The sequence below is a fragment of the Rhodnius prolixus genome, unplaced genomic scaffold (assembly GCF_049639745.1).
Source record: "Rhodnius prolixus isolate KJV_2025 unplaced genomic scaffold, Rpr scaffold_9, whole genome shotgun sequence".
NCBI classification, from domain to species: domain Eukaryota; kingdom Metazoa; phylum Arthropoda; class Insecta; order Hemiptera; family Reduviidae; genus Rhodnius; species Rhodnius prolixus.
This window is the reverse complement of record NW_027411604.1, coordinates 15859895-15873921: the sequence shown is the minus strand read 5'-3', so window position 1 is coordinate 15873921 and position 14027 is coordinate 15859895. Positions and strand designations below refer to the sequence as shown.

Genomic DNA, 14027 nt, shown 5'->3' with positions numbered 1-14027 from the left:
CACCGCATTTCTCCCACTTTTTTGTTTTATGGAGTTAATTGTGCAGTGAACGGCTTATGTTAATTCATGAAACTGGATTTATCATTAAGAAGTACCACCAATAGTGTGGCGTGAACAACTCACCTTAATTCAATTATAATTGAAATTGAATCCAGCCGCTGGCTCCTTAGAATTTCTCTTCCTAGGAGCTTCTTACAGACAACATTGTCCTGGTGATGCGTCAGTGTTGTCTGTAAATGAAAGAATACTCTTCCGGAGGCTGGCAGTGCATTGAAAAAAAAGCTCCGAGCACCAATGGCATGTCCTCAGATGTTGACGAGTCTTAAAAAAAAAAAAGAAAAAGAAAATTACAATTTAATCAACAAATTTAATTATAATAATGTTTAATTATAGGGTTGCCAACTCTATACAGTTCCAAAAAAGGACACCCTAAAAAAATTGGGTACATTCAGGGCCGTCGGCAGGATTTTGGGAATACATATCATTCGTTTTCCTTTTGTTTTAGGTGTACATGCAGAGACTCCGGCTCCGGGCCCCGGGGAAAAGTCCCCTCTCCCCCTGTCTGTAATCTGGCCTGGGTACATTTATATCTTACATACTTATTCATGAAAAGTTCATCGATACATCCAATAACCTGTTGACCTATTTAGTTCAGTTAGAACAGAAAAACAACACGCCAAATGAAGAAGTCTCAGAAGTCAGAACTTTAATCAAAAATACAATAAAATAAATTAAGATTTGTGTGAACAATATCTGAAAAAAGGGCAAAAGGTGTCCCTTTAAGAAAGGACAAGGACAACCAGGTGTTAAAAAAAGGACTGTCCTTACCAAAAAAGGGCAGTTGGCAACGCTAACTAAAGTTTAGATGTTTACGCGACGGTTCACATGGGGCTTGCTACAAATTTTTGTTTTCAGGTGTCGCTAATATTTCAGTTAGAAATATTATTTCCCCCAGAACCCTCTTTAAATCAATCTTCAAACCAAAATTTTTCAAATGAACGTTTAAAAAACACTTACTCGGATGTGTAGATAAATACATATGTGTATTTAGAGCATTTAAATGAATAGATTCTTAAATATTTTGAAATTTTCATATAAAATGTTTCTACGATTTATGTTGAACTTTCTATAAAAATAAAAAAATGCGATTTAGGGTACGCCAATGAAAAGGGAAAGAATAAACTATCTCTAAAGTGTTATTTCTGTGTAATGAACAGTCCTTATCTTTTGTGTTTTTGTTCGGAAGGATTATTTAGAATTTTCCAGACTGAACTATCTCATTACTCACGAGAATTGTGACAAAGATTTTGATCAAAAAATTTACTGTCATAACTTCTATTGTCATCTAAGCATTTAAAATTTCAACTATCAGTGAATCTTCGTTTTTGAGTGAGGCGCCGTCGATAGCCGAGCGGTTATAGGCTAGAGACCCGCAAAACTAAGACCTATTGTTGGTTTAATCGGTTCGATTTCCGAGCTCTAGGCGTTGGATTTTATTTAATGTTTAATATGAGAAATTTATATAGAGTATACTTGCTAGTCAGTAAAGGACACCTACGAGGGTCGTTTGAAAAGTCCGTGCAAAAATAAAAACTACTTAATTTTTTGGGGTAAACCTTTTTTATTTTTCAACATAGTCTCCTTTTAGGCTTATACACTTCGTCCAACGCTGCTCTAGTTTGTTGATCCCTTCCGAATAATAGGATTTGTCCAAGTCTGAAAAATAGCCATTCGTTTCTGCAATCACCTCCTCGTTTGAATAAAATCTTTTTCCCGCCAGCCATTTCTTCATAATGGGGAACAAATAGTAGTCCGAGGGAGCCTTGTCTGGTGAATAGGGGGGATGTGAAACGAGTTGGAACCCTATTTTCATTAATTTTGCGACCACAAGTGCTGAGGTGTGAGCTGGTGCGTTGTCGTGATGGAAAAGGACTTTTTTGTGGGCCAATCGTGGGCGTTTTTCTTGCAGCTCAGTTTTCAAACGGTCCAATAACGATGAATAATATGCACCTGTAATAGTTTTACCCTTTTCCAGATAGTCGATGAGGATTATTCCTTGCGAATCCCAAAAGACAGTCGCCATAATCTTTCCGGCCGAAGGAACGGTCTTCGCCTTTTTTGGCGCAGATTCCCCCTTGGTAACCCATTGTTTAGATTGTTCTTTGGTCTCAGGAGTGTAGTGATGTATCCATGTTTCATCCACAGTGACGAAACGACGCTTAAAGTCCTGCGGATTCTTCTGGAACAGCTGCAAACCGTCCTTGCAACACTTCACACGATTTCGTTTTTGGTCAAGCGTGAGCAATCGCGGCACCCATCTTGCGGATAGCTTTGTCATGTCCAAATGTTGATTCAAAATATTATGTACCCGTTCATTCGAGATGCCCACAGCACTGGAAATCTCACGCACCTTCACTCTTCTGTCATCCATCACCATATCATGGATTTTATCAATGATTTCTGGAGTAGTAACCTCAACAGGGCGTCCAGAACGTTCAGCGTCACTTGTGCCCATATGGCCACTCCGAAAATTTTGAAACCACTTATAAACTGTTCTAATCGAAGGTGCAGAGTCACCATAATGTTTATCAAGCTTCTCTTTAGTCTCCTGAGGCGTTTTGCCTTTCATAAAGTAGTGTTTAATCAACAAACGAAATTCTTTTTCGTCCATTTTTTGAAAATCACTCGACTTCCTCGATTCAAACGAATGCCAAACACAAAGAAATAGACCGATCTGGCTGAAACTTGGTGTGTGTCCTTCCAAGAGATGCTACTAACTAAACATAACCTCGATACGCGCCAGTAGTGCTATCTCTCTGACTTTGCACGGACTTTTCAAACGACCCTCGTAATTCGGTAGTGTGCCTGAAAAAAATAGGCATTACTAGTTTACTAGTAAAGTATAAAAGAAAGACATTAAACAATTAAAATGGTTGTAAAATGAGTGACCATTAGTGAATCATTACATTCACGATGGCGAACCTATGACATGCGTGTTAGAAGTGGACACGCGAACTCATTTTTGGTGACAGGCATCGACCGAGACAAAAAAAAATTATTATACAGGGTGTTCATTTTAAGACGGCTCAAATGCATTTCATGCTTAAAAGGTTGATCTGAGCGAAAAATGGTAGAGGAAATATTTGTTGCCCGTCACCTCTAGTTTCAGAATATGTGACTTGATTTTAGATTCCTGCCCGCATACGCTGCTGTCGCGCGACCAAAAGTGAGGGTTCGCAGTTGACCCCCATTTTCATATACATAGTTTTAAAGAGTATAAAAAGTAATGAAAGAAACCAGAAACCGAGATTCGATATCTTAAAAATTAAAGGTGCTATGCCATTTCAAAATCTGGTATTTATTAATCATATTTCAATTTTTTAACATGTTGTCAAAGAGAAAGAAGAGCACGCGATAGGTCATTTTTATGTATTTTTTCATCCCCTTTCTACTAAAAATATTGCCAAGGCAGTAAAGCTAGTATTTTTCTTAATATCGGGAAATAAGTCGTTTTCCGAGTGATTTTTCTTAGATTAATCTAAAATTTGAATATTTCTATTCAACGGAACCACATTTGTCACGATAGAGATTTTTTTTAAATGTTGACATGCTGAGCTCAAAAGATACGCCATCTCTGAACTATACTTTACTCATTTATAAGCTATAGTTTCATATGCACAAGACCATAAATCGAAAAGATATTGAGTGTTGAAATTTTTTTGGGTCATGGCATGCTCTGATATTTGCGCCCCTCTATATCTCCCTCTGTAAACAACATATTAGTACGAAATTTTGTTCCCTTATACACTGACTACATCCTACAAAAATCATCGTTATAAAATTTCACAAAGATATTGGCATTCACTTTACTTAGTCATCTTATTGTATTTGAATGCAAAACAGTATTCATCTATATGGAATCTGATCATCACTAGCTGTACATTTCCTTGCTAGCCAGCTTTTCTTATAATGCCAACCATTAACCGGAATCTAGTGTAACTAACCCTGAATGCTAACCGTCCCCACGCATGCAAATTAGTATTATATACTTAATTATCCTCCTTCCGCACTAACAACAACCTTTCTTCTTTTAAATTTTTTAATACAGGTGCGAGTTTATCGCAAGAGAAGACGCCATAGTGTTTTTTCTTTCTCAACACTGCTTTTTCTTTTCAACCTAATGGGTTACATTCAATTTTACAGTTTTATAGCATTACTGGATGGATATATTTACATTAAATGGCGATAGAATGCCTTGTAGCAGAGGAAGGTTAAGTTGTAAAATCTCGTACCATATGATCAAAACTGTCCGGTAGGACAGTTGTATAAGGGTTCATCGTCAAAAACAGCACGAAAAAGCGTAACGTTGAAAAACACCCAACTTTGACCATTTTTTTTTATCTTTTTCTATAAAATATAAAATTCCCAAAATTTCTTTATATTATGGGGCAAACCCTCCTTTATAACTGTAATTTTTTTGCAACAACCCAGATCTGATTATGGGACAGGGTATTGTAATAAGGGAAATAGAACTTAATGAAATCAGTAACTTTTGATTTTCAAGAGAAAATATTGGTTACAAAAATAAACCTACTACTATTCTCAAGGTTATAACTCATCAATATTCTAAAACTCTGAATATTCAAATTATGAATGAAACCCATCACAACCAATAAGAAGTTTACAGAAAAACCTGGGAGCGATTTACCAGCAAGTGAACTACCCATTGAATGAAAAGCTATGTCCAATTGAAGAAGAATTTCCCTTGAAATTCGATCTGAACAATACATTTCATTCCTAACAGTACACCAAAATACAGGGTAGTAACTAACAGACAAATGGCTTTGGAGGGAATGCACTCATTTCATTCCTAACCGTACACCAAAATACAGGGCAGTAACTAACAGACAACTGGCTTTGGAGGGAATGCACTCATTTCATTCCTAACCGTACACCAAAATACAGGGCAGTAACTAACAGACAAATGGCTTTGGAGGGAATGCACTCATTTCATTCCTAACAGTACACCAAAATACAGGGCAGTAACTAACAGACAAATGGCTTTGGAGGGAATGCACTCATTTCATTTCTAACAACTACCTTTAGTTCGAAGGGCACTATTTATATTTTGAGCCTAATAATAAAAAAGCAGTAATTTGTCATTGAAAATGACTTTATTGTTTTCCAAAATATTCTCCTTTATGGTCTATACACTTCTGCATGCGTTCAAACCACTTGTCAAAGCATTTTTTCCATTCCGCTTGAGACACCTCCAAAACATGGTTTTTGAATGGATCAACGGCTTCTTCTGCCGACGAAAATCGTTGTCCACGTAATTTATTCTTGACGTTCGGAAACAGAAAGAAGTATTTGGTGTCAAATCAGGACTGTATGGCGGCGGATGACCCATTAATTCGATTTTTTGAGTGCTCAAATAGTCGGTTGTTAGGACGAGATGTGTGACAGCTGGCATTGTCTTGATGAAGAATGATCCGACGGCGCTTGTTTGTTTTCCTTATTTCATCGAAGACTTGCGGCAAACAAATCGTTGTGTACCATTCAGAATTGACCGCACTGTTGTCACATGACCAGATTTCCGAAAAAAACAGGCGACCATTTGTTTCGAAGTGCTTCGAGCGCGAACAACTTTTGTTGGATTTGGTTCATCTTGAAACACCAATACAGTCGACTGCTGTTTAGTTTCCAGTTTATACGCATATATCCATGATTCGTCACCTGTTACAATCTTATACACGTCTTTTGAAGCACCGTCATTTCATTTCTTAAGCCGTTTTCAAAAAATCTTAAAATATAGAACAATCTTTTAAGTAAATAAGTTACATTGGTACGTTCAAATTTCATCATTACTAGTATTTTTTCTAATAAAAAACGAGTAAAGCTGTTCAAGATCACATTATTATTACATAGAAGGCGCCACCTTAACGTTAAAGATGAGACCTGCAATGCCAAGATGTATTGTTGGCTAGTGGGTTCGATTCCCCCGGTCAAGACTTTAGATTTTATTTAATGCTTAATATCGAGAACTTTGTAGTAAAGTATGTTTGCTATTCTCCTCCGAGTATGATACTTAATTTGGTAATTGGACGTAATGTCCGCTGAAAAAATTGCTATTACCTTAACTTATGAAACTATATAATCAAATTAAGAAAAAATGTTCATAATTTTAGGATCTCCCTCTATTAACCCGTTTTTTTTTCTTTGTTGGGATCAAAAGTTATAAAAATCTTTCGTATAATAATGGATTTTGTGACTAATCCAAATGAACAAGTATAGTTGTTATTCTGGCTATTCTAATTCGAATGAATAAACTGGCTATGGCTTAAAAAGAAAAATTATTCAAGAATTCTTTAAAATAAGTTGACGTGGAAAATGTTTTAAAAGAAAAACCCAAAAATGAAATTAGTAAACCTTCTAAACAAGCTTTACACATCATGATTGGACTTTTCCTCGAGGCGAATTTGAGGAAATTCCTGTGTAAGCGATAATGTGATGAACAAAAGGTAAGAAAATAAAAAAAGCCCCAAAAAAAAGAAGTGGGTTTCCAAAATTGAATGGTATGCTGAGTAACTGGCCGACATACCCACTTGGGTCTGCCTACACAGACCGGTGCGCACGACCCGGTGAGCTGGTTAGCAGGTAGAGGGAGACTTGATGACTCATACAGATGTGCGCTCTATCAGCGAACTCAGAGGCCGCTACCAAGAACTGGCTGGCGGTGAATCATTTGCTTTAATATGATTCACCTTGCTAGCTTCTTCTTTTTTTTTTATTTACATAACTCGTCAAATATTAAAGTACCGCATTGTCAGCTAGTTTGTTTAACAATTAATTGCTTATTGAAAGAGTTTGAACTGCATTATAACAAGTGTCAATTCATAATTAATGCATACTTTAACACTTAAGATCTCTCTAAAAGTTATTAATTTCTCTTAAGAGAATGTACGGAAATAATGCAGATTTTTAATTATGAGATGCAACTTGAGATATCCGTTTTGAGTTACCCTGAATCCCGGATTTTGTACAATAAATTACAGAAAATTCAAATTCGATCTTCCGCTTAGACCTTCCAACCGGAAATACTTGTTTATTGAATAGTTTATTTTCTTTCTTTTTCGAAGGGAAATTGGAATAACAACACTTTTAGGTGAAGAGTGTTGTTCAGTCAATTGTCTACTAAAGTGGTAATAACGGTAATTGTACTGTCTCACCACCTATTAATATACTGTTAACCAAAAACCAAATTTTGGGCTAAATTTTCAAATTTAAAAAAATTTGAACTGACCGGAAATGCCACTTTACTGAACAGAATGTTCTAGAATTTTTAGATTCTCTCCAAAATTGCTTCCAAAAAAAGTTTATTGAACCACTCTATTGTGATTACAAACAGAAAAAAATGTAAAACTTTTATTTTTATCAGAAAATACGATTTGGAGTACTTCCAGAATAGGAGATTGAACAGATTCCCTCCAAAGCAGAGGTTCTCAAACTTATTTTATTTACCGCCCCACTTTGAGAATCAATTATTTTCTAGCGTCTACTAAAATTTTGCAACTTTACAACATCTTAAGAATCACAATCGCAACCATTACTTTAATTTAATAACAGAGTGCCATATGAGTCTAATCCTGTTTTTGAGTTCAAACTAACATTTTAAATGAGGCTGTTCTAATGAGAGCAATGAAATTCAACCTTAAAAATTATATTTTTTCTATCTCTCTTTGTTAATGGTCTCTTGAGCTAGCAAATCAGCCATTTTACCTCTTCTTTCGAAGCTTCTTTAGTACATAGAATATTTACAGAGTTATCTTGTTGTTAGTTATGAACTTTATATGGGTCCAATTTCACAGCAAAACCATGACCCAAAAAAATTTCAACTCTCAATATCTTCTCAACTAATAGATCTGTACTCAAGAAAACTATAGTATACTACTCAGTAAAACAGTGTGTGTAAGAGCACCAAATTGCATACGAACGATCTGTTGTTTACTGTGGGAATTATAAGGGCCCAATTTCACAGCAAAACCATGACCCAAAAAAATTTCAATTCTCAATATCTTCTCAACTAAAGGATCTGTACCCAACAAAACTCTAGTATACTACTCAGTAAAACAGTGTGTGTAAGAGCACAAAATTTCATACAATAATCTGTTGTTTACTGTGGGAATTATAAGGGCCCCATTTCACAGCAAAACCATGACCCACAAAAATTTCAACTCTCAATATCTTCTCAATTAATGGATCTGTACTCAACAAAACTATAGCATACTACTCAGTAAAACAGTGTGTGTAAGAGCACAAAATTTCATACGAATAATCTGTTGTTTACTGTGGGAATTATAAGGGCCCCATTTCACAGCAAAACCATGACCCACAAAAATTTCAACTCTCAAAATCTTCTCAACTAATAGATCTGTACTCAAGAAAACTATAGCATACTACTCAGTAAAACAGAGTGTATAAGAGCACAAAATTTCATATGAATAATCTGTTGTTTTCTGTTGGAATTATAAGGGCCCCATTTCACAGCAAAACCATGACCCACAAAAATTTCAAATCTCAATATCTTCTCAATTAATGGATCTGTACTCAACAAAACTATAGCATACTACTCAGTAAAACAGTGTGTGTAAGAGCACAAAATTTCATACGAATAATCTGTTGTTTACTGTGGGAATTATAAGGGCCCAATTTCACAGCAAAACCATGACCCACAAAAATTTCAACTCTCAATATCTTCTCAACTAATAGATCTGTACTCAAGAAAACTATAGCATACTACTCAGTAAAACAGAGTGTATAAGAGCACAAAATTTCATATGAATAATCTGTTGTTTTCTGTTGGAAATATAAGGGCCCCATTTCACAGCAAAACCATGACCCACAAAAATTTCAACTCTCAATATCTTCTCAATTAATGGATCTGTACTCAACAAAACTATAGCATACTACTCAGTAAAACAGTGTGTGTAAGAGCACAAAATTTCATACGAATAATCTGTTGTTTACTGTAGAAATTATAAGGGCCCAATTTCACACCAAAACTATGACCCAAAAAAATTTTAATTCTCAATATCTTCTCAATTAATGGATCTGTACTCAACAAAACTATAGCATACTACTCAGTAAAACAGTGTGTGTAAGAGCACAAAATTTCATACGAATAATCTGTTGTTTACTGTGGGAATTATAAGGGCCCAATTTCACAGCAAAACCATGACCCACAAAAATTTCAACTCTCAATATCTTCTCAACTAATAGATCTGTACTCAAGAAAACTATAGCATACTACTCAGTAAAACAGAGTGTATAAGAGCACAAAATTTCATATGAATAATCTGTTGTTTACTGTGGGAATTATAAGGGCCCAATTTCACAGCAAAACCATGACCCAAAAAAATTTCAATTCTCAATATCTTCTCAACTAATGGATCTGTACCCAACAAGACTATAGTATACTACTCAGTAAAACAGTGTGTGTAAGAGCACAAAATTTCATACAATAATCTGTTGTTTACTGTGGGAATTATAAGGGCCCCATTTCACAGCAAAACCATGACCCACAAAAATTTCAACTCTCAATATCTTCTCAATTAATGGATCTGTACTCAACAAAACTATAGCATGCTACTCAGTAAAACAGTGTGTGTAAGAGCACAAAATTTTATACGAATAATCTGTTGTTTACTGTGGGAATTATAAGGGCCCAATTTCACAGCAAAACCATGACCCACAAAAATTTCAACTCTCAATATCTTCTCAACTAATAGATCTGTACTCAACAAAACTATAGCATACTACTCAGTAAAACAGAGTGTATAAGAGCACAAAATTTCATATGAATAATCTGTTGTTTTCTGTTGGAATTATAAGGGCCCCATTTCACAGCAAAACCATGACCCACAAAAATTTCAACTCTCAATATCTTCTCAATTAATGGATCTGTACTCAACAAAACTATAGCATACTACTCAGTAAAACAGTGTGTGTAAGAGCACAAAATTTCATACGAATAATCTGTTGTTTACTGTAAAAATTATAAGGGCCCAATTTCACAGCAAAACTATGACCCAAAAAAATTTTAATTCTCAATATCTTCTCAACTAATAGATCTGTACTCAAGAAAACTATAGCATACTACTCAGTAAAACAGAGTGTGTAGGAGCACAAAATTTCATACGAAAGATCTGTTGTTTACTGTGGGAATTATAAGGGCCCAATTTCACAGCAAAACCATGACCCACAAAAATTTCAACTCTCAATATCTTCTCAATTAATGGATCTGTACTCAACAAAACTATAGCATACTACTCAGTAAGACAGTGTGTGTAAGAGCACAAAATTTCATACGAATAATCTGTTGTTTACTGTGGGAATTATAAGGGCCCAATTTCACAGCAAAACCATGACCCAAAAAAATTTCAATTCTCAATATCTTCTCAACTAATGGATCTGTACCCAACAAAACTATAGTATACTACTCAGTAAAACAGTGTGTATAAGAGCACAAAATTTCATACAATAATCTGTTGTTTACTATGGGAATTATAAGGGCCCCATTTCACAGCAAAACCATGACCCACAAAAATTTCAACTCTCAATATCTTCTCAATTAATGGATCTGTACTCAACAAAACTATAGCATACTACTCAGTAAAACAGTGTGTGTATGAGCACAAAATTTCATACGAATAATCTGTTGTTTACTGTGGGAATTATAAGGGCCCAATTTCACAGCAAAACCATGACCCACAAAAATTTCAACTCTCAATATCTTCTCAACTAATAGATCTGTACTCAAGAAAACTATAGCATACTACTCAGTAAAACAGAGTGTATAAGAGCACAACATTTCTTATGAATAATCTGTTGTTTTCGGCGGGAATTAAAAGGGCCCATTTTCACAGGAAAACCATGACCCAAAAAAATTTCAATTCTCAATATCTTCTCAACTAATAGATCTGTACTCAAGAAAACTATAGCATACTACTCAGTAAAACAGTGTATAAGAGCACAAAATTTCATATGAATAATCTGTTGTTTTCTTTGGGAATTATAAGGGCCCAATTTCACAGCAAAACCATGACCCAAAAAAAATTCAATTCTCAATAACTTCTCAACTAATAGATCTGTACTTAAAAAAACTACAGCATACTACTCAGTAAAACAGTGTGTGTAAGAGCACAAAATTTCATACGAATAATCTGTTGTTTACTGTGGGAATTATAAGAACCCAATTTCACAGCAAAACCATGACCTAAAAAAATTTCAACTCTCAATATCTTCTCAATTAATGGATCTGTACTCAACAAAACTATAGTATACTACTCAGTAAAACAGTGTGTGTAAGAGCACAAAATTTCATACGAATAATCTGTTGTTTACTGTGGGAATTATAAGGGCCCAATTTCACAGCAAAACCATGACCCAAAAAAATTTCAATTCTCAATATCTTCTCAACTAATGGATCTGTACCCAACAAGACTATAGTATACTACTCAGTAAAACAGTGTGTGTAAGAGCACAAAATTTCATACAATAATCTGTTGTTTACTGTGGGAATTATAAGGGCCCCATTTCACAGCAAAACCATGACCCACAAAAATTTCAACTCTCAATATCTTCTCAACTAATAGATCTGTACTCAAGAAAACTATAGTATACTACTCAGTAAAACAGTGTGTGTAAGAGCACCAAATTGCATACGAACGATCTGTTGTTTACTGTGGGAATTATAAGGGCCCAATTTCACAGCAAAACCATGACCCAAAAAAATTTCAATTCTCAATATCTTCTCAACTAAAGGATCTGTACCCAACAAAACTCTAGTATACTACTCAGTAAAACAGTGTGTGTAAGAGCACAAAATTTCATACAATAATCTGTTGTTTACTGTGGGAATTATAAGGGCCCCATTTCACAGCAAAACCATGACCCACAAAAATTTCAACTCTCAATATCTTCTCAATTAATGGATCTGTACTCAACAAAACTATAGCATACTACTCAGTAAAACAGTGTGTGTAAGAGCACAAAATTTCATACGAATAATCTGTTGTTTACTGTGGGAATTATAAGGGCCCCATTTCACAGCAAAACCATGACCCACAAAAATTTCAACTCTCAAAATCTTCTCAACTAATAGATCTGTACTCAAGAAAACTATAGCATACTACTCAGTAAAACAGAGTGTATAAGAGCACAAAATTTCATATGAATAATCTGTTGTTTTCTGTTGGAATTATAAGGGCCCCATTTCACAGCAAAACCATGACCCACAAAAATTTCAAATCTCAATATCTTCTCAATTAATGGATCTGTACTCAACAAAACTATAGCATACTACTCAGTAAAACAGTGTGTGTAAGAGCACAAAATTTCATACGAATAATCTGTTGTTTACTGTGGGAATTATAAGGGCCCAATTTCACAGCAAAACCATGACCCACAAAAATTTCAACTCTCAATATCTTCTCAACTAATAGATCTGTACTCAAGAAAACTATAGCATACTACTCAGTAAAACAGAGTGTATAAGAGCACAAAATTTCATATGAATAATCTGTTGTTTTCTGTTGGAAATATAAGGGCCCCATTTCACAGCAAAACCATGACCCACAAAAATTTCAACTCTCAATATCTTCTCAATTAATGGATCTGTACTCAACAAAACTATAGCATACTACTCAGTAAAACAGTGTGTGTAAGAGCACAAAATTTCATACGAATAATCTGTTGTTTACTGTAGAAATTATAAGGGCCCAATTTCACACCAAAACTATGACCCAAAAAAATTTTAATTCTCAATATCTTCTCAATTAATGGATCTGTACTCAACAAAACTATAGCATACTACTCAGTAAAACAGTGTGTGTAAGAGCACAAAATTTCATACGAATAATCTGTTGTTTACTGTGGGAATTATAAGGGCCCAATTTCACAGCAAAACCATGACCCACAAAAATTTCAACTCTCAATATCTTCTCAACTAATAGATCTGTACTCAAGAAAACTATAGCATACTACTCAGTAAAACAGAGTGTATAAGAGCACAAAATTTCATATGAATAATCTGTTGTTTACTGTGGGAATTATAAGGGCCCAATTTCACAGCAAAACCATGACCCAAAAAAATTTCAATTCTCAATATCTTCTCAACTAATGGATCTGTACCCAACAAGACTATAGTATACTACTCAGTAAAACAGTGTGTGTAAGAGCACAAAATTTCATACAATAATCTGTTGTTTACTGTGGGAATTATAAGGGCCCCATTTCACAGCAAAACCATGACCCACAAAAATTTCAACTCTCAATATCTTCTCAATTAATGGATCTGTACTCAACAAAACTATAGCATGCTACTCAGTAAAACAGTGTGTGTAAGAGCACAAAATTTTATACGAATAATCTGTTGTTTACTGTGGGAATTATAAGGGCCCAATTTCACAGCAAAACCATGACCCACAAAAATTTCAACTCTCAATATCTTCTCAACTAATAGATCTGTACTCAACAAAACTATAGCATACTACTCAGTAAAACAGAGTGTATAAGAGCACAAAATTTCATATGAATAATCTGTTGTTTTCTGTTGGAATTATAAGGGCCCCATTTCACAGCAAAACCATGACCCACAAAAATTTCAACTCTCAATATCTTCTCAATTAATGGATCTGTACTCAACAAAACTATAGCATACTACTCAGTAAAACAGTGTGTGTAAGAGCACAAAATTTCATACGAATAATCTGTTGTTTACTGTAAAAATTATAAGGGCCCAATTTCACAGCAAAACTATGACCCAAAAAAATTTTAATTCTCAATATCTTCTCAACTAATAGATCTGTACTCAAGAAAACTATAGCATACTACTCAGTAAAACAGAGTGTGTAGGAGCACAAAATTTCATACGAAAGATCTGTTGTTTACTGTGGGAATTATAAGGGCCCAATTTCACAGCAAAACCATGACCCACAAAAATTTCAACTCTCAATATCTTCTCAATT

At 34.8% G+C, this 14027-nt stretch overlaps 1 protein-coding gene across 4 annotated transcripts in view; it reads right to left on the bottom strand.

Annotated features, from left to right (window-relative positions):
• The window catches only part of LOC141454290 (uncharacterized), a 215025-nt gene that overhangs the window by 49205 nt on the left and 151793 nt on the right, over positions 1–14027 (bottom strand). For all 4 annotated transcript variants that reach the window (XR_012458607.1, XR_012458608.1, XR_012458609.1 and 1 more), the window contains one exon: positions 124–321. Coding sequence is in view for 1 of the 4 variants with exons in the window: in XM_074128389.1 (XP_073984490.1) it covers positions 221–321 (101 nt within the window). In the remaining 3 variants the exon portion in view is untranslated. The remainder of the gene's footprint in view (positions 1–123; positions 322–14027) is intronic.